General features: G+C 50.1%; 2 protein-coding genes across 9 annotated transcripts; one reads left to right on the forward strand and one right to left on the reverse strand.

The window, feature by feature from the left end:
* Positions 1-75: 75 nt before the first annotated feature.
* On the forward strand, positions 76-2,931 carry SPAG8 (sperm associated antigen 8). Of its 3 annotated transcripts, none has more exons than XM_027614805.2 (7): positions 76-791; positions 890-1,598; positions 1,718-1,892; positions 2,085-2,130; positions 2,215-2,329; positions 2,446-2,508; positions 2,615-2,931. In XM_027614805.2, the coding sequence occupies exons 1-7, from the start codon at positions 754-756 to the stop codon at positions 2,801-2,803; spliced, it is 1,335 nt and encodes a 444-aa protein (XP_027470606.1). In that variant the 5' UTR covers positions 76-753; the 3' UTR covers positions 2,804-2,931. The 3 variants fall into 3 exon arrangements, with proteins under 3 accessions (XP_027470606.1, XP_027470607.1, XP_027470608.1); XM_027614806.2 differs by having other exon boundaries at positions 1,796-1,892; positions 2,615-2,825; XM_027614807.2 differs by lacking the exon at positions 1,718-1,892 and having other exon boundaries at positions 2,205-2,329; positions 2,615-2,825.
* Positions 2,932-3,030: 99 nt separating this feature from the next.
* On the reverse strand, positions 3,031-20,013 carry NPR2 (natriuretic peptide receptor 2). Of its 6 annotated transcripts, none has more exons than XM_027614789.1 (22): positions 18,554-20,013; positions 17,539-17,744; positions 12,515-12,628; positions 12,079-12,214; positions 11,752-11,846; positions 11,398-11,530; positions 11,087-11,171; positions 10,482-10,602; positions 10,245-10,319; positions 9,959-10,036; positions 9,630-9,734; positions 9,461-9,532; positions 7,365-7,524; positions 7,045-7,200; positions 6,798-6,966; positions 6,511-6,657; positions 5,914-6,037; positions 5,654-5,722; positions 4,021-4,195; positions 3,851-3,949; positions 3,486-3,577; positions 3,031-3,355 (listed from the first exon to the last, which is right to left on the reverse strand). In XM_027614789.1, the coding sequence occupies exons 1-22, from the start codon at positions 19,218-19,220 to the stop codon at positions 3,290-3,292; spliced, it is 3,144 nt and encodes a 1,047-aa protein (XP_027470590.1). In that variant the 5' UTR covers positions 19,221-20,013; the 3' UTR covers positions 3,031-3,289. The 6 variants fall into 6 exon arrangements, with proteins under 6 accessions (XP_027470590.1, XP_027470589.1, XP_027470596.1 ...); XM_027614788.1 differs by having other exon boundaries at positions 10,482-10,611; XM_027614795.1 differs by lacking the exon at positions 12,515-12,628.

Raw genomic sequence — 20,013 nt, forward strand, 5'->3', positions numbered from 1 at the left:
TCTTGACTATGGTCTGAGTGAGAGACATTAAGGAGGCCCACCATGAAGTTAAAGAAGAAGCATTTGCCTATAGATCTGTGAGTCCTCATGACTAATGGTCCACCTGGATCAAGCTTCTAGAAAAGTAGCAGTAGGAATAAGCTTGTGTGAGTAGGAAGAGACTGAAACCCAGGAGTGAGATTTGCTCAATCCTGGCACTCACTCAGATGCCAAGCCAAGTGCTAAGGGAGTCTGAGAGGAGGATGGTCAATGTGAGGGCCTTTTAATGAAGGAGAAGTAATCACGCCAAAAAAGGCCTCTAGCCTTTGACAGATCCCCATGTCTCACCATTTTGCTTTTGAGTTGTTTGATGTATTTTCAACCTTAAACATTTTTTTAAAAAGACTCCCTCCACTTTTGAGAATGAACTAAGGGGAAGTTACTGTTGCCCCTACACAAGCACACCAACTATGCTTTACCCTGATACCCCAGCCCTGTGCTTGTCTCCAACACAACCACCTTAGAAAGCCTCAAAAGAACCATGCTTAAGCGTAGAAGGCAGGGCCCTAGGCCAACGGAACCTTAAAAGCTGGGCTGAGGCGGAACGGAGTCTGAACGGAAAGCAAACTTCCCAGACAGCGGCAGGTTGAAGACTTCCGCCCCGCAGGGAATCCGCCTCCACCCCCACCCAACGCTTCCGCCCAACTCTAGTTCTGCGCAGTCTCCTGGAATTATGTGCCGTCTCTATGGCAACCCGGTAGCTGGTTCCTGAAGATGGAGACCACCGAGTCTACCAAGGGATCGCGGTCTCGGTGAGAGCGGCAGCTTTGGCTGCAGGTGTAAACAAGAAGGGTCAGCGGACTTACTGGGCTGCGCTTTTGACGACTTTGACGCATTCACTTTCTTTTAGATCTTTGGACATACAGCCTGATGCTGGAGGGCTCCCGTCGGCTTCAGAACCGTTTCCTTCGGATGGCCGTCCTGGGTCGGTCCTGGCAGCCGCCACCACTGCAGCTGCAGCCGCCTCCACCGCCAAAACCGATGCGTTATCTACGAAGACCCTAGCGCGCTACTCTGAGCCGAGCGTTCTCCTGGACCGCTCCTCTGACAGTCTTCCTGAGGAGCCCTGCACTGGAGCCGGCTTTACCCACAAGACAGGCCATAGGAGACTTGGCTTTGAGCCTGTCTATGTTTCCCGTTTCACCCAGGATCCCTGTACTACAAATGACCTTAGCTCTAGTCCTGGCCCTGTTCCTGGCTCCGGTTCTGGTCCTGGCCATGGCTGTGGCCCTGGCTGTGACTCTGGTGGAGGCACTGGTCCTGGTTCTGGCCCTGGTCCTGCCACTGACTCTGGGCCTGGTCCAGACGGTGGCCATGACCCTGAGCTCAGCCCCTCCAATCTCCCAAGCTTCAGAAACCTCAGGGCAGAGCTGACCCCTAATTATGCCTCCTGGAATCGCTGCCACTGGGAACCTCGGAAACAACCCTGGAAATTTTTGCAAGTCTCAGAACCTGGTGCTCGAGGGCAATGGAAGACCCCCCAGGTTGAAGGGAACTGTAAGGTTCTCAGTGAAACATTGCCACGGGGCCACTGCCTTCTCTACAACTGGGAGGAGGAGGTATTAAGGTTTTGACCTGCTCCCTTTTCCTGAAGACTGCCCCCAGTTTCCTGGGGGAGGCAGTAGTTTATGATGAGGGTGGGTACCATAAAGGATATCACTCAACTTGGGGCCCACAGAGAGCCACCAACCACCTGGATCAAGTTCCAAGTATGCAGGATGGCTCTGAGAGTTTCTTCTTCCGACATGGACACCAGGGACTGCTGACCCTGCAGCTACAGTCACCCATGTCCTTCAGCACCACCCAGAAAGACTCATACCAGCCCCCACGAAACTACTATCAGCCAATTCGAGGTGGGAAGCATGAGAGAAGCATGAGCCCATTAGAGAAAAGAGAGAGGAAGGAATTTCTAGTAGGACTATGGATTGTCCAATGGGTATAAGGGTAAAACCCCATGATTTTCCTTCCTTTTCTCACATTTTTTTCTTCTGGGCCTGCTTCTTAACCAGACTCCCCCACTCTCTCCCCTCCCTGCCCTCCCACAGGAAAGCGTGAAGCCATGGTGGAGATGCTCCTGCGCCATCAGATCTGGTGAGAGGCCGGGGGAAGGGTAAAGGGGAGGGGGAAGACAAAAATCTGGGAAGAATGGCTCTGATGCCCCCCAGGACTGTATAGTAAAGAGGTGCAGGCAGAGCAGGAACCCACAAGGAATCACTTTGAGGTCGAGTCTGTGACACACCATGACTACCGAAAGGAGCTGGTACCTGCCGGGCCTCCTGCCCCAACCAAGGTGAGAGCTTATCCCATCCCACTTGTACAGCTGGGCTCTAATGGGCTGTGGGAAAGTAGCAGAGGTTAAGAGAAGGAGATTCAAACCAAGAGCTTTTCGGGTTTTCTCCCTTACAGCCTCACGACTACCGTCAGGAGCAGCCTGAAACCTTCTGGATGCAGAGGGCACCACAGCTGCCGGTGTGTGAGGGTGTTGGGAGTGGGCGGGGGGAGAAGGCGAGGAAGAGGCTGTTCGGTTGCAGCTTGGCGCAGAGCAGGGTCTGTGCTCATTCTGGCCCTCCTCCAGGGTGTCAGTAACATCAAGACACTGGACATGCCATTCCGGAAGAACTGCAGTTTCTCGACACCAGTGCCTTTGTCTCTGGGGCAGCCTTTGCCCTATGAACCTGAGAATTATTCCCACCAACTGGGAGAAATATCTTCCCTTGCCTGTCAGGGAGAACAGGGTGGTGAAATGCACAGAACCACTATCTAAGGACTGAGGAGGGAAGAGGGATGTGGAATATGGAATCTATTTCCATCTGTACTGGAGAGGTGGGAAGGAAGTACATTCTGTCTGTACTTGGTGAAGGGGCTTTCCATAAAGGGTTCTCTCTTGCCCTGAGATTGCAATTTCAGTGATTCTAGGCGTTACCATGTTCACACCTCATCACCTTTCCTTGGACTTGCCCCTAACCCAGACTCTGACACCATGACATTTTTTGTTGTTTTATATTTGGCCAAAATATTCTGGTTTAGATACAGATATTTACAGAAGGTAAGGAAGAAGGGGACCAGGCCAGAGCGAGGCAGGTATATGTACAAGGCTGAGCTGCAAAGAGCAACAACTTCCATATAAGGTCGGGGTTTGTGCACGTTGGTTTCCATCTTACATGACAATGTCCATTTCTGGTGTGTGGAGAGATGGTGACCACCCAGGTCCCAGCAGCAGGAGACTGTCTGATTTGGGAAGAAGTAGGGTTTACAGGAGTCCAGGGGGTCCTTTCTGCTCTCCTAGGAGCCAGTAAGTTCGCATCTTTCCTTTTCCCTAGAAGTGGGGGAGTGAAGATAATTCAAATTCTTTGATGTTATTCTCTTTATCTCTCTCTTTTCCCCATGGTCCCCATAATTGCTTTCATCCTCCCTTTCCATGACCCCTCCCCATGGCCTGCCATCACCTTCATCTCCACATCCCCCCGAAGCTCTAGCTGGAAGCATCCTAGCTCATCCAGGGCATCCTTGGTGGTAGAGGAGACATGGATCTTCAGGGCTGGGGGTGGGAGGAGGTTGCAGGGATGGTGGGAAGATGAATCAAAGAAAAGACAAGAGAAGAATTGGCGGTACCGGAGAGAGCTTTACCAAACCACCACCCCTCAGGAGGCTCTCAGTCTTCCCAGGGCATGCACTAGAACCAAAATATGTCCAAGGATGGGGCAGTCAGGAACTGTGGTCTCTCAGATTGAGAGATTTGGAGGAACTCTGAAAAGAAGAAAAGGACAACACACATTGAGGCTGAGGCTGGGCTTGAGGGCTCATGTTTTACCTTGACCATTAGACTCCATGCGGGAAGCAGTGTTCACCGTGTCTCCGAAAAGACAATAGCGGGGCATCTTCAGGCCAACAACCCCAGCACAGACGGGCCCTAGGAGAAGAAACAGGTTGGGAGAGCCTGGGAAAAGCAGACACGAGGGCTGGAGTGAGAGTCAGCCTTACCCGTGTGGACCCCTATGCGTAGCCTCAGCTGGTCATGGGGTCGGTGGCGGATGCGGAAGGAAGAAACTGCATCCAGTAATGCTAGGGCCATACGAGCAATTTCTGGGGCATGGCGTTGACCATTTCGGCCTGGGAGGCCAGACACCACCATGTAGGCATCTCCAATCGTTTCTACCTGATTGAGATGGGGATGAAAATGTCACCTCTATGTGGATCAGTGGGAATGGGGAAGCATAGAAGGAGATAAGCTGAACACCACTATGAGTCATCCTAACAGCCTGGGAGGCCAGAACATTGACTAGAAAGTAAGTGCCATGGTCCTGAGAATTGGCAGAGGGGGAAGAGGGAGAGGTGCAGTTAAGGGAATCTTTAAATCCTCCTACCCCACCCCTGTACCTGGCGAACACTCAGTAAACATTTGCTGAATGAATGGATACCCTGTCTACAACAACACATGGACAAAGAGGTTCTGCTGTCAGGAAATGGGAAGCAAGAAAACAGGGCACAGAGGCTAGTGAGGAGGGCAGGCAGGCCCATTGAACTAGGCCTCAGACAGCCTGAACTGTGTGAGGTACGAAAGCAACCGCTTGGCTTTGTTAATTGTGCTGAAGCTATACAAAAGAATGGCCTATTTTTAGGAACCAGACACTGAACCGTTTAGGGATAAAGGGGCACCGTGCCTGCAACTTACTCTCAAATAGTCCAGAAAATAATTACATAGGTATATAGATTTTTTTTAGTAAAGCAAGTGGGGTAAAATATAAATAACTGGTGAATCTGGTAAAGGGTTTATGGGAGTTCTATGTTATAGTAATAATAGACACGGTAGAGTAAGTCCAAAGGAAAGAGACAGGAATAGTATTATCTGTGCAATGTGCGCTTTACACAATAAATCTATTATTCCCAACTTATAGGTAAAATATCTGAGGTTCGAGGAGCTTTCCAGTTACTTGCCCAAGGCCACACAATTAGTCACAAAATCAACACCTAAATCCCAATGGTTTTTACTCTGAAGTACAATAAAGCCCACTCTGTGCCAACTCAAGGACGTAACAAAAAGGTAGCATGTCCCTCACCCTAATAAATCATTCTGTACCTACATCCCATATGATTCTTCCGTGTCTAGAAGGGATGGAGAGATGAGAAAAGATGGAGAGGCTGTGTTTATACTCCTAGGTAAAAAGTGGTGGATAGGGGCTAAATCCTGTGATGGTTCTGATCAGGGCAGCCTAAGATTCACAAGAAATCAGACTGAAAGATACAATAAGAGGGCCAGAGCTCGGGCGCCTGGGTGGCTCAGTTGGTTAAGCGACTGCCTTCGGCTCAGGTCATGATCCTGGAGTCCCGGGATCGAGTCCCACATCGGGCTCCCTGCTCAGCGGGGAGTCTGCTTCTCCCTCTGACCCTCTTCCCTCTCGTGCTCTCTCTCATTCTCTCTCTCTCAAATAAATAAATAAAATCTTGAAAAAAAAAAAAAGAGGGCCAGAGCTCATTTGTCTACAAAGGGACCCCAGTACTAGGGTGCTGGAGACCCAGGAGGGCAAACTGACCATCGAGTGGGGTAAGGCATGTAGGGTTCAGGGAGATTGGGTTTTCAAGGTGGTCTCAGGAGAAGGATAGCCCCAGCTCTCACCTTGTAGACGTCAAAGTTGTCAATTATGGCATCAAAGCAGGTATACAGGTCATTGAGAAGTGTCACCACCTAACAAGGATGGGAAAGTAGAGCCCCTGAGACTTGAGCCTAACTTTCTAAGAATTCTTAACCCATAAGCCCTAACAAAATATGGGAACTCCAGAACAAATGAATCTCCCCTACTATCAAGGCTCCCTATGCCCCAACAAAGCTCCCCCAGATCCCTATCCCGCCCCCTACTTCTCATTTCTGGTTCTCACCTGCATGGGGGTGCTCTCTGCTGACAAAGCTGTGAAGCCAACAATGTCACTGAAGTAGATGGTAACACTGTCAAAGGCCTCAGCCTGTACAGTCTCTCCCCGTTTTAACTGCTCTGCCACTGAACTAGGAAGCAAGGGCCAAACTCAGAGAGAGAGGATGGGTGGAGGAGAGAGGAAAGGAGTGTATGGCTGGCGCAGAGATGCATTATAACATGAAAGCTAAGCCGGGTAGAAGAGAAGGAAGGTGACTAGGACTAGCTCAAGGTAAAGTACTTAAGTGGTGGGGGGTTGGAAGGGGACCCCTAGGGATGGGGGCTAAGTGTCTCAAGTTGGGAGTGTTCTACATCCACCTGCTAGAGCAAAGGCATGGTAGAGCCGTGTCCTAAAAGAAGGGTTGCGAAGCCAAGAAGAAGGCAGCATAGCTCATTCGGAGACAGAATGAAAACACACAGTCTATAGCCAGAAAGGCTCACTGTGTCAAGGTGAAACAAAACAGGGTTCTAAGAGTTGGGAGGTGAGTTCTCAGGAGCTTGATCTGGGAGAACCCAATAGAGTAGAATACTAAAGGAAAATCTGGGAAGGTGACCAAAGTCTCACTGGGGTAGAATTTGGTAGAGCAGAGCTTCAGCCTTGCGTTTCTCCTCCAGATAGGCCTGTGTGCGCTCCTCCACCAGCTTCTCCAGGTTATTGGCATACTGCTCCATGCGCAACAGCAGGTTGTCCAATATGCTCGTGCCGCCCTCCCTGGAGGGAGGCCAGGATATGGTACCTGCTCCCAGACTCTCAAGACTCCCAGGACTTCCTACCCAACCCACCCTCTTGGCCCCACCAGCCCCACCTCATCCACCAAGACTGAGAGCCCCCACCCCTTAGTGCCCTCTCACTTGTTAAAGCGGCGAATGAAGCCCTTAATTTGTCCAAAGTCTGGCCGCTCAGCTGGTTCCTGGGCCCAACATCGCTCCATCAGCAATACTAACTCTTCATTCAGTTGGGTCCGGTCAATGCTTGGCCGGAAATATGGCCGCTGACCATTTCGGACCTTTTGGACAATCTCTGAGGGTGATAAACGCTTTGGATGAAGAATAGGGTCCCCCAGGTAGAGGAGTCTATGGGCAGTAGATTGACTCTCACCTTTGGGGCTGAGGTCCAGGCCCTCCAAGTAGAAAGGGCCACTGCGAAGTGCTATCTCCTGTAAGATGATCCCAAAGCTATAGACATCAGCCTTCTGCATGCCTGTGGTTGGCAGTGGGTTCCCACCGAGCAGTTCTGGGGCAGTCCACAGCTTCTCTGAAAAGAGGGAACAGGCTGGCCAGGTCCTCAAAAAGAGTATCCCCAAGCCCATAATGCTCCCCATATTACTGTCATTCCATCTCCCTCTCCCACCCTCCCTAGGTGGAAATGATGAAGGCCAGAGGAGAAATATAAAAGGAGGTTGTGGGGGAAGGCCTCACTGGCATAGAGGGCGTGGCTGTCATCGGGTTCAGCAGTTGAACGGAAGCTGGCCAGGCCATAGTCTGTGATTTTGAGCACAAAACGACTATCCACCACACAGTTGGAGGACTTGAGACTCCCATGGGATGCAATAATGCTGTTATGGAGAAAGGCCATGCCCTGCAGGATACAGATCAAGTCATGGGTTTGGATTATATCTGGCTTAAGATACCCCCCTCTCCATGAGATGGGCATTAGCTAGCTGTCTAAAGATCTCTGGACCATAAAAACAATAAGCTACTTTTGGAAGGCATCCTTTACAGTAAGTTTCTACCCAAAGAAGCAGGCAGAATAGGAGAGTCATCCCTTCTTGGTACCATAAACAGTATATTGGCACCATGGCACCAGGGACAGGAGAAATGTTTAAGGGGAGAGACAAGGGGAGGACTGGAAAGGGCAGTCTTCTAAGTAGTAAACAGAACTATGAGGGTGAACTCCAAAAACGATATGTCTGACATCCATGATGGCCTCAAATATATGGCCACTACTTGGAAAGACATGGCTAGAGACCCAGGTATCAAGAGTACCTAGATGCACCAAGGAAGACTAGCCAGTTGTAAACTTTAACATATAGCCATGTGTAGGCAGGCAAGTCAGGATGGAGGAGGAAAGCCATCTACTGGAGAGGATGCTAGGCCAGAGAGAAAGTGGAAAAAATAGTAAATTAGTAAAGCCCTGGACAAGGGACAAAAGTGGGAGACGGCTGCCAAGCCAATGCAGAGCCAGAGGAGAAAAACCTTTGCCTATGAGGGACTATCAGGCAGGTCCCAAGAAGGCAGAGTGGTGCTTCCCAAAATGAAACCCTGGGAGCCCGCCCAAATCATTCAGGTGGAACAGAAAAAGGATGCAGTGATCTGTATGCTAACCAAAACACCTCTGTCTAAAGGTGTTTAGCTCTGGACGTAAAAAATCGTTAACTCTAGTCTCTGTGAACTCCTCCCTTTTTATTCCTTTTGATATCAACAAAACCTTTGGGAATCACCAAATTTGTGAATACAGAAAGCATTAGGCTTCTGGCTTTTTTCTAAATCACTTTTCCATCAAATCATGGTACTCTCTAGAGTCCTGTTTTTCTTATATTTATCATCACAGTCAGCCACCACATCAACTTTACCTAATATTTTATCTCTCACTTGATGGCAAATTTTCACACACACACACAAAATTTTTTAAATAACCTCATGAGAATTAAACAGAAAAGCCAAAGCCAGCTTCAAGTGTGGTACAAGTGATCCACTAGGCTAGCTCACTGGCTATAAGAATTGCTCTAAACACTTGTCCAATCCATGCACGATTCAAACTCATACCTCTGCAAAGCCATGCACCACTGGGTCACCTGAAAATAGCTAAAAACTAATATATGGGAAGATACCAAAGGTCTAGTATAATTTTCCTTCATTTCTCTTAGTTTTACTAGTAAATGTTCTTTTTTTTAATTTCAGTTTTTCTGGAAAAAAAAAAGCAGCTATGCCAAATATTGGTCAGAAAATAAATGATGAGGAAAAAGTAGGAGAGAATTATGTTCGGAGACCCCATTCATCTTTTTCCTGCTGAGAAATCTTAATATAAACTCTTGGAGGTTTAAAAAAAAAAGATGATGGTGAGAGATCGGAGATGTCTAGGGCAGGATGACAAAAACTCTTTACAAGTACAGGACTCTTTGTGGCAGATAAATCTCCCCCGATTAAAAACTCCAGATCCTTCACCCATTATTACCCAACCATAGGAATAAGGGGAACTGGAGAGAACAGCACTTTCACCGGACTGGAAGGAGAAATTGAAAGCAAAGATCAAGAAACAAAGGCATTTCAGGGGCGCCTGGGTGGCTCGGTCAGTTAAGCATCTGCCTTCAGCTCAGGCCATGATGCCGGGGTCCCGGGATGGAGCCCCACATCAGGCTCCCTGCTCGGCGGGGAGTCTCTCTCTCCCTCTGCCCCTCCCCGCCCCATTCGTGCACATGTGCGTGCTCTCTCTCTCTAATAAATAAATAAAACCTTAAAAAAAGAAAGGCATTTTAAAGCAAATGAATTCTTATGGAAGAGCAGGGAAGACTCACCTTAACAAGGTCATTAATGAGAGAATAACGAAACATCCAGTCCAAGTTGATGCTGTCATTTTCCAGAATGTCCTGGTAGTGACATGGGATAGATTATATGACTACCCTAGTCCCACTAGCGATCACGTGCTTATCTCCCCTATCCCTAGAATCTCCACTTTTCCCTTACCTGTAAACTCCCCCGAGGACAATACTCGGTCACGATGCAAATGTTGGGGGGGTCAATGCAGGCACCGATGAAGCGAGTGAGGTGGTTGAACTGAACATCTCTCATCTAAGAACAACAACAAAAGGTGGGAAAAGAAAAAAGAATTGAAGGAAATCAAAAATCAGATACAGAAATAAAGCACTGCATGACAGGACCTTTCTCTTAAGTGTACCTACAACTTAAAACCCCTCATAAATAAGCCCTTGCCTCCCTAGCCAATTTTACTATTCCCCTCTCCTCTTCTCCCTCCCTATCTACCCCTCACCCTTAACCCATACAACATTACATACGTGTTTGAGCTCAAACAGAACCTGCCGGGTCAGCTCAATGCGCTTCTTATTCACATGTTTGATGGCGACAACATTTCCCTGATGGTGGGAGTGAAAGGGGAAAAGGGAAGTTAGTATCAGGAGTTCCCGGGTGCTAGGAAATCCTGGAGAAGGGTGGGAACATCCAGGAGCTCAGCTAGACATAGAAAGGAAGGTTATGAGGGGCAGAGGTTCATGGCAAGAGGTGACATATGGGGATGAGAGAGGATGAAATGATGGGGACCAGAACAAGCGGATGACTGTTCACCTTGAAGTGACCGGTGTTGGCAAAGATCTGGTATTTCCCATGGGCTGTCATGAGCGAGCCGTAACTGGATCCCCGCTGGGGCCAAGGGCAACATGGAGGCGGAAGGATGAAAGGAACATTAGATGATGGTGGCAGTGCAAGGGCTATCATTACAAGCCAATGTGCTGGGAAAGGTCCAGGGTACGAAAGGACAGGCACTCAGAGGGAAGCAGAGGGACAGCTGAGACCAGAGCTCACCAGTGACAGTGTGAGACGACTGCCTGCACCTTTATGATATCGTTCTGAATTGCCAAATTGCAGTTCTTCCCAGCGAATGCGCCACAACATGCTAGCCAGCTCCTTCTCCAGCATCAGCTTTCTGTAAGGACTGCACACCTCAGTTGACTGGCAAGCCCGATCCTACCACCCCGGGAGCCAACAGTGGGGTTGTGGGGGGCTTCCCTGCAGCACCAGAAGCTGCAACCATCACACTCGAGGTGGGACTCAGTGCAGGACTGCCTCAGGAGGATGCATTCTCTCTCTACACGGGGGATATGTGCCCTGTGCTCATTTGAAAACACAGAGGCTGAAGGTAAAAGTTCTTTCTTAAAATGGTACCATTCATGGAAAATTCACCTTTGCCCTTAGAAGACCCCACGCGAAACCTATCCTTAGGACACCCAGGCTTGGACCAAAAGTGGGAAAACAACACCTAGGCTAAAAGCTTAACGAGAAAAGGCTAGAGAGGAAGACGTTAGGCCTAAGAGACAGCCATCAAACTAAGAGTCCCGCTAACCCCCAGAAGGCCTGAGCAGTGGGAGGGAGGGAAGGGGGTAGAGGTCAGTAGGAAGCCCAGAACTCACCGGAAAATGAGGAAGCTGGAAACACCAAACATGATGAAGGTGATTCCTGTTCCCAGCGCCACAATGGCCAGAGTTGAAAGTGGAGCTGAAGGAGAGAGGGGACCCTGAGAAACACTGTGTGGAGTTGTGGACGGGGAGGGGGCGGTGCTCAGGGTGTAGGGAGCAGACAGACTCCTTGAGGGAAAGGAGTGGGAGGAAGGGGTCTACAAGTAGAGGGGGAAACAGAGCTAAGGGTGGGGGGTCAGGGAGAGGAGATGAAAGGATGGGAGTTAGGGGAAGAAGGGTGACTCCCAGCCCCCGCACACACCCACTTTTATCACAGGATGGGTCGTCCAAGTCAAAGGCACAGGGGGGATTGTCCAAGGGGGGGGCCCCCTTCACCCAGGGAATAGGCCGTCCTGTCCACCAAATCTGCTTCTCGGCTCCTGAGTAGTGGGCTGCAGGCTGTGAGGAAGGAGAAAACTGGGCCCACAGGCCTGCTCCCACCAGCCTCTCCCCCAAACGCCCCGCTATTTGGCTGCTTTTCTCCCCAGCCTACCACCCACCCTGGACAGAGCTCCAGCAAACAAGTCCCTGCCTCTAGTACCTTTGATTCTGCCCCACCGAACCCTTGAAAGCTAGATATTCAGGGACCACAGTCTCCTCCCTGCCTCCTCCCCCGTTACCTGGAAGTCCCCAGAATCCAGGTCTCCCATGGCCCACAGGACAAAGTCAGTCTCTCGGTCATTGTTCTTGTCCATAACAACCAGTCCAGTTACACCTAAGATAGAAAAGAGCAGCCCTTACTTTGAGATCTACCCTTTCCTGTGCCCCGATTCCTCCAATTACCTCAGATCCCTCCCCGCCCCTGGTCTTAATACACGTCCACCTCCGCCATGTTCTCTGACCCCTCCTAACTCTTCCTCTGCCCCTGGCGTCTATATTTTCTTCTGCCTACTCCGCTCCCAGGCCCGACAGCAGCGCTCCGGCCCCCGCCTGACCCTCTCCATTACCATGGTATCTTCGTCCCTGCATCTTCTCCACAATTCGAAGTCCATCTTCCCGGGTGCCTCCCTCCTGGATTGTCTCGTTCAGGACTTCAGCGTACAGCAGGATCCCATCGTAGAAGCAGCCAGCAATGAGGTTCATCTAGGGGTGGCAACTTCAGTAGGGGTCTCCAAATGTCCTGCCAGGCCCCTCCCCAGCCCCCTTTCCCGTCTCTGGGGTCTCCTTCTACCGCTTCTCTCTCTTCTGGTTTGCTTCCTTCCCTCCTCTCATTCCTAATGTGCCATCCCTACCTCCACTGGACAGAAGAACAGAAGGAAAAAGCCTGGATGACAGCAGACAGTCCCCAAATTGGGCTGGCTCCGAGGCCAAGGCTTGATGCTGAGTTAGAAGAGCCTTTCCTCAAAGCCTGGCCCGACTCTCAGGAAAGAGAGATCTACTTACCAGGGAGGGGGCCAGCTCCACACCAAAATCTTCCCGGGCTCTTATCAGCAGACGATTCTGGAATTCCTGATACTCAGGATTTGGGGGTTCTCGGTAAGTGATCACCAATACTGTCTGTACCAACAGCACATGGGGAGAGTGAACAGGATTCAAGATAGGCATTGGGGAAGAGAGGAAGCAGGGCAGGGAGCTCGGTGAAATATTCATGATACAAAATATACACAGATGAGTCTGAAGGCTGCAAGGACACTAAGCTCTGTGTTGTGCATGCACCTGTGCGTGTGAGGTCCGTGTGGTGTATGTTTACTACATCTGGGAAGAGGGGAGTGGCACTCCACCACGAAAAGTGCACGGTTCTGGGAAGGTGGAGCCTGGGAAATAGAGATATCAGCTCCATCCCCCAAACCTGTCCCCTTGTCTTCCCTGTCCCCTCCCTTCCAGCCACAGCACTCACAGCTGCTCTGTCCCATCCTTTCTGGGGACCTACTCACTGTCAAGGACAACACGGATCAACAGCTCCTCTCTGACATGTTAATTACTGTTAATGTGATCAGTAACGTGTTGATATTTTCCTCTGGGCCACTTGGACACAGTGCCTCCACCCAGTGAATTAAACAGATTTCAGGACACCTGAGGGAAACACTTGGAGACAATGAGCCTATCAGTGAAAAGTTGTGGGCCCATTCACTGAACATGTGTGGAACACCCACCCTAAGCAGCACTGTCCCGCATACGGGCATGGTCCTATACATCACTAATAGACATGTGTCACAGAGAAAACATATAGTCACATGCCCACACACATTTCATAGCTAGGCAAATGACACACGTGACCTCAGCCAGGCCCACATCACTGGCCTTGGGTCAGCGCATCTCTGTCTCTCTCTGGGATGCCCTCCTGGCGCCCACTGACCTCACACATTTCCCCTTCCTTTGCTGATGGACATATTGGCCTCTGTCTACACCTCAGGCCTGCACAGCGACTGAGACCAGCCTTTGCCTTGGATGGGAAGCTGGCATCGCAACTTCAGGGCAAGACTTCATTCAGATCAATGCATTTTGTGAAATGTAGATTAAAATCTACCCACTTCTACCAGTTTTGTTCATTCCTGTCACTGAAAGTACATGTGGACTTGGAGATACTAGATAAATCACATATATGTGATTTACTTTGTATCAATTCATTCTAGGTAGGAAATAATAAAGTTGATCTCTAATATGTATTCATTACATTAGACTAGCGTTTGCTTCGTAACGTAATTATTCTTACTGGAGCATTTGGGTCCTTGATCACACGCTTGTAATACTCTCCCACCCTCAGGTATAACTTAAAAGGAGAAGGGGTCTGAGGATGGGGTTGGAAGGGTTTGTTCAGTAACACCTATTTCAAGAATAAAAGAAAAATAGAAGGGTAGGATATTGTTGACAAACAATGTTAAAAAATCAGTAAAAGAGCCCAAAAAGATCGTGCTTAACACAATTTATATCTCAATATAAAGGCTGATAACAGGTTTTTAATGCTTTTTAGACACTTCATAATTCTCTAGGCTTCTCAGTTTGCTAGACTAGCAGTTCTCAAACTTTTTGATTTCATGACCCCCCTTTACACTACTAAAAATTACTGAGGACCACAAAGAGCTTTTGATTACATGGATTATATCTATCAATCTTTACATTTTAGAAATTAAAACTGACAAGTTTTTAGAACACAAGAATACACAAGGACACCTTCTCCAGCTGCCAGGCTGACAAGAGCATCACATGTCATGTAGCCTCTGGAAAACTCCACTGTACAATCGCGGAGGGATAAGAGTGAGGAGGCAAATAAACATCTTAGTATTATGTTTTAAATAGTTTTGACCTCATGGTCCTTCTGAGAGGATTTCAGAGGCCCCCAGGGTTCCAAGACCACATTTTGAAAACTGCTATGCTAGACTGTTTTTGCTGTGGTTACTAGCTATGTAAAAAAAGGAAAAAAAAAGAAGAACCTCCAAAGAATTTCTGTGCTTGCTCAGGGCTACAGAGAGAGAAGAAGGTAAAGGTAAGTAATGGTGGCCCTTTTCACAGTGGACCCCAGGTGAGAAGAAAAATAAGCAAAGGCTGCCAAAAACGTGTTTAGCCATCCTTTGCTTACTTAGTTCTATTGTATCCACTTAGTCTTCCCTGTCCTGGCTGATCACCTTGGTTTATGGCACCTGCTAGCCCTACCCCTCTGTAAACGAATTCCTAGTCCTCTCCCCACTTCTCCCCAACACGCACCTTAATGCAGTTCAGTAAGTCCGTGCTAGGCACGTAGAATACAAAACTGAGCATGATCACGCAGCTATGGCTTAATGAGAGAAAAATCATATCAATATACTTAATTTCAGAGCCCTCTCCTCCCAGTAGGCCAGGTATCTCTGGGGTAAGGGCTCTCTGCTCTTTCATCCTTGGTTGGAGCTGACCACTCAACTTCCCTCACGCCCTGCCCTGCTTCAGCATTGGAACAGGATAAGTGGCTTTTCCAGAGAACACCTCGTTACCCCCTTACCTTCACCCCGCCCCAAAGCCTTGATTCCCCCCTCAGCATATTCTTGATTGCTGATTCCCCCCTTCTCTTGTGTCCTAGCAAAATCTCCTTATGTTTTTCTATCTGAATAATGCCTGTAGTGAGTGGGAAAACTGAGAATTAATTTATCTGTCAGCTGACTAGATCTCATTTCCCCCACCCGAAGTGCTGGGGCCCCTTGACTGGTAGGAATTCCCAGATGAGAAAGAAAGGTATTCCTTCCACAAAAAAAAAAAAAAAAAAAATACAGCCCAAAAGGCTCTGGAGTCATCCCATTCAGGAGCATCATAGAGATCTTCCTCGACCACACTAGCTGAAGTACAATTCCCTCGTTATTCCCTTCACATGAGAGGCTTTGGTTTTGTTTTGTTTTGATCTTTGTTTTTTGTGGGTTTTTTAAGTAACACTCATCGCAAGTTGCCCTATGTTTGTATTTATTTGCTTATTTAGTGTCTGTCCATCCTATTAAATGTAAGTTCCAGGCAAGGACTACATCTATTACATTCTCCACTGTATACCAGAACCTAGCAGAGTGACCGGGACATAACACGTACTCGATAGATACTAATAGAATGAGTCAATCTTCAAATGAATCAAATATCGACTGAATAATGTGGTAAATTCTACAGGAGACAGAGTTAAGCACAGAACAGGAAATTCAGCCCAACCTGGGGATTCGAGAATTGTTTCCTCAAAGGGAAAATAACTCATCTGAGTCTTAGAGAATACGCATACATTATCCAGACAGACAAAGGTGAGAAGGTTGTTTCAGGCAAAAGTTATAGCATAAACGAAACCCGTCCTGCCACTGCCCATGTTCAAGTGTGACAGTCACGGACTCAGACCCAGACTTGTCATTCACAGTCAGATACAACCAAATATATAATGACAGCCACATAAACCTTTACTCATTGGAGATGATGACCACCAAAGTCCAGCCCTCATACACATCTACTGAATTTCAGACTCAAAGAATCCCAGGTGAAAAGACCTTAAAGTTATCCCATAGGCCACCTCAAATCCTTTTCAGGAAAAGGAGGGATATGGATAAATAAATAAGAAACACATACAGGGGCGCCTGGGTGGCTCAGTTGTTAAGCGTCTGCCTTCGGCTCAGGTCATGATCCCAGGGTCCTGGGATCGAGCCCCACATCGGGCTCCCTGCTCCGCGGGAAGCCTGCTTCTCCCTCTCCCACTCCCCCTGCTTGTGTTCCCTCTCTCATGTGTCTCTCTCTGTCAAATAAATAAGATCTTAAAAAAAAAAGAAACACATAAACATAAATTAGTGAAAAATTGGTGAGAGAATCAGGGAACAGTTCATGGGTGTGATTTGGGATGAGGGAAGGAAGAGCGTTCCAGAAAAAAAAGGAGCAAAGAGCACAAAGGCAAGAGGCCGGGAGGCCCAGGGGTTGGGGAACTGAGAGAGGTCTGGTTGGCTGGAGTACAGGGTATGAGGGGCACCAGGAGGCAAGACTGAAAAACTGAGCTGAACACAGTCTGTAGAAGGTCTGAAATGTCATGATAAGGAGTCAGGACTTTATTCTGTAGAAAGTAAGTCATTGACAGTTTTGAGCAGAGGAGTGAAATGAACAGAGTCATGTCAATTACCCCTACAAATTATTTCGTAAATTCATTTCTTTGCATTCCTACTATTGCCAGTGGCGTTGGAGCCCACATCACCTCACCCTATTTGAGACCCAAGTACTCCTCTCCTAATCCAACCTGAATTCTGTCTCTGTATTTCTCTTTGCAAAAAAATCTCAAGGACCCCACATTCAAGTCCAGGTACCTTAATCTTAGGTTCAGCGCTCTCCTTAATTTGATTATATCTCTGCAACATTATTTCCTATATCTGCTTCAAACCAACCCTTCTTTCTTGGCAGGTCAGTATCTTCTTGGTCCCCCAAATATGCCCATTCCTATCTTTTTCTCTTTGCTCAGGCTGCCTGGATCCTGTCTCCCACTCAGACTAGAAATATGACATCTACGTTTCAAGTCACAACAGATTCTTATTCCTTTATAAAAAGGCTCTCCTAAACCCAGCTGACATTGATTCTCCCTCCTCTGAACCCCCTGAAGTTCTTAGTGTCTGTTCCAGGACACATAATCATTTTCTTTCACAGACTTGTAGTTAACTGTACCACAATCATGCCTTGCTTATCCAGAAAGGATGAAAGTCCTCTCAGGGTCTGGGACCAGGTCTTTTCTAGAACTTTCCTCCCTCACAGTATAGTCTACTAATGGGACTTTAGGAGGGCGTTCCGGGATCTTGGGGGGTAGCGCTGACACTCAGAAGAGTCACAAAAGTGGAGAAGTAAGAAAGAGCGATATGAAACTCAAAAAACCTCTGTTCGTTTCCCTCCTTGTAGCTCATAATTCCTGCCCTGTTCCCGGGGTTTCTGTGGGTCTTACGAGAGACAGAGAATCTTCAAAGAAGCTCCTCTTCCCCCTCCTCCAAGTTTGGCTCAAATGATACCTGAAAGGCCTCTCTGAGGGCCTGGGCCTGTTCCCGGGTGCGATTGTCTTGCCAGGGCCGGCCTGTTGAGCGTGTGGGGCCGGCACGGAGACTCTCCCCAAAGACGTCCAGGTAAAAGAAGACATAATCCCCATTGGTCAGGTTCTCCCTCTGGGCCTGAAGAAGGATCTCATGCAGCATCTCCAGAGGGCCACAGATATACACGACTGGGAACAGGTACAAGACAGAGGGGCATTCTGAGAAAGGATCCGGTCCCCACACAGCCCCCTCTCTGAACCATCTGCATTTCCATCTTTAGCAAGGAAGAGAGTGCCCTAACCTATCAACCACCCAACATATGCTCCCCATTCCTCCCCCTTGAAGTCTATGTCATAAGTACCCTGGGGCCTTATGGACCATCTGGCAGAGGTCAGAGTCTGACTCCAGACCCCAGAGGAAGGGAGCTATCAGCTTTAAGCCCCTCCTCTTCCCAGAGCTCTGCTTGTTGCCCCACACCCAGCCCTCCTCACTGCCCCACTCTGCCCTGCTTTTGCCTAGGCTCAAAGGCACTGACTTGCTCAGAATTTCTCTCAGTGTCAGCTTTACCCCGTCTTTCCCAAACAAATCTGCTGAACCCCAAAGTTCATTTATGGAGCCCTCACGATTTTTCTGCCACCAAGGGCTCTTGGTGCCCCAGTCTAATAAGTCTCTGCTCACAGATGGATACGCATTCACTACTCCAGGGCACTCGTTTCATATTGCTCCCCAAATTCAATTTCCGCCCAATCCCACATTCTTCCCTGACACAGGATTTGCTTCTCATTCTACCTGAAATCTTATCCCTGGTTTATATCTGCCTGTGCCATCCACAGGCTCCCCTAATACAACGCCCTCACCTTCGTCACAGGTGCTCTGTCCACAGGTGCCTCTTGACCCCAACCACCACGTCCATCCACCATTTATTTCCCAATGCTGAGCTCCAGGGATGCGGCGCCCCTCCTCCCCCTGACCCTAAGATAGCCTGGGCCACACTCACTGCGCCCGTTGGCCCGGATGAAGTGGGTGGCCTGCTCAGGGCCCCCCGGCTCACGGGCATACACCTGGTGCTGCACACTGAGGTTGCTGCCCTGCAGGGCCTCAAAGACGCCCTCGATGGTGAAGTAGTGAGGCCGGTCATCTGTGCGAGCGTCCAGATACAGCAAGGCAGCGCGGGCAGTCCAATTGAAGTGCCCGTGTAATGTCACCACAAACTCACCCAGCTTGGGAGCAGAGGGGCCAGTGCGCACCAGGGTACGATAATGCTCACTCTTAGCTGCGAAACCAGATGCCACGGCACCCGCAGTCAGCAGGGGAAGACGCCAGTGTGAGGCAAAGCGGGCCACGGAGGCAGCAGGGTACACGCAACCGGGGCCCAACAGAAGATCGGGGTCATGGTACAGCTTGAGGTCCACAGCGCGCAGCGGTGCCAGGTACTCAGAGCAGGCGCCATCTAGTTCGGAGCTGACAAACCGGAGGTCCACGGGCAGTGCCCGGCCCAGCGCCTCCACCGCCAGGGCCACAGCAGGACCCACCCGGGGCCAGGCCCAGGCGTAGCTCAGGTTGTGTTCTGGCAGCACCACCGCCAGTGTCAGGTTCCGCGCCCCGGGAGGACGCACCCCACCTGCCAGGGCCGCCACCAACAGCAGGAGTGATGGCAGTGCCATGGGGAGAAAGCAGCAGCCCCGCCACCCCCAGACCCCGGCGCCACTCTGGCCTCCAGGGGAGGCACAAGCACCACCCAGCCCAGAACCTGGGGGGAAGATGGCCAGGAAGAGACGTGCGGAGCAGCTAGGTAGGCTGGGGTACAGAAAGTGGTGGGGACGGGAGAGGAGGAGATGGGAGGAAGCCCCAGAGGTAGAGGTAGGGGGTGGGTCTACCAGCCTGGGGCAAGGACTGAGGGCTGAGTAGGGTGGCAGGAAAAGGGAGGGACCAAGGGGGCCTGCGACAGGGATGGGGACAGTGGGAGGTGAAGGAGCCTGATAAAGCTGAGAAGGAAAGGGGGATCCGAGACTGGGATGGGGTGGGGGTGGGGGGGAGGCTGGTACAAAGAAAAGGCCCGGGGGTACCTCGCCGCTGAAGGGGCTAGGAGGGCTGAGAGCCGCGAAAAGGAGGACCAAGGGGGTAAGGTGGGAGGGGGCCCGCGCCGCGGAAGGACTGGGACCATGGGCGGGCGGGGAGCGAAGCGAGGCCTGGGCCGGAGGAGAGGGAAAGGCAGGGGTGAATCTCCCTGTGAAGCCTTCTCCTGAAGCTCCTGCTTGGACTAACGGGCCCAGGGCGCTGGTCCCATCCGGAGCTGCGGCGGCCCCGCCCGTGTCCCAGCTCCTCTCTGCTCCGCTCCTCCTGGGCCCGCGCGGCCGGCGCTGCCCGGCGCTTCCTCCCGCCCCCCGCCTGGGCCCCCAGGCGCGCCGCTCGTCCAGGTCAGGTCGCCGCGGCCGGGCCCGTCTCCGCTCGCTGCGC

Source organism: Zalophus californianus, chromosome 13 (genome assembly GCF_009762305.2).
Source record: "Zalophus californianus isolate mZalCal1 chromosome 13, mZalCal1.pri.v2, whole genome shotgun sequence".
Taxonomy (NCBI): domain Eukaryota; kingdom Metazoa; phylum Chordata; class Mammalia; order Carnivora; family Otariidae; genus Zalophus; species Zalophus californianus.

Excerpts from the sequence above, each read along its gene's own strand:
- SPAG8 (XM_027614805.2), top strand. The coding sequence starts at position 754 with ATGGAGACCACCGAGTCTACCAAGGGATCGCGGTCTCG. Across the intron at positions 792-889 it reads ACCAAGGGATCGCGGTCTCG|ATCTTTGGACATACAGCCTG; the intron begins GTGAGAGCGGCA and ends ACTTTCTTTTAG. Across the intron at positions 2,131-2,214 it reads CTCCTGCGCCATCAGATCTG|TAAAGAGGTGCAGGCAGAGC; the intron begins GTGAGAGGCCGG and ends AGGACTGTATAG.
- NPR2 (XM_027614788.1), bottom strand. The coding sequence starts at position 19,220 with ATGGCACTGCCATCACTCCTGCTGTTGGTGGCGGCCCTGGCAGGTGGG. Across the intron at positions 7,201-7,364 it reads CAGCCACGCCCTCTATGCCA|AGAAGCTGTGGACTGCCCCA; the intron begins GTGAGGCCTTCC and ends CCCTCTTTTCAG. Across the intron at positions 6,967-7,044 it reads CCTGGACCTCAGCCCCAAAG|AGATTGTCCAAAAGGTCCGA; the intron begins GTGAGAGTCAAT and ends TATCACCCTCAG.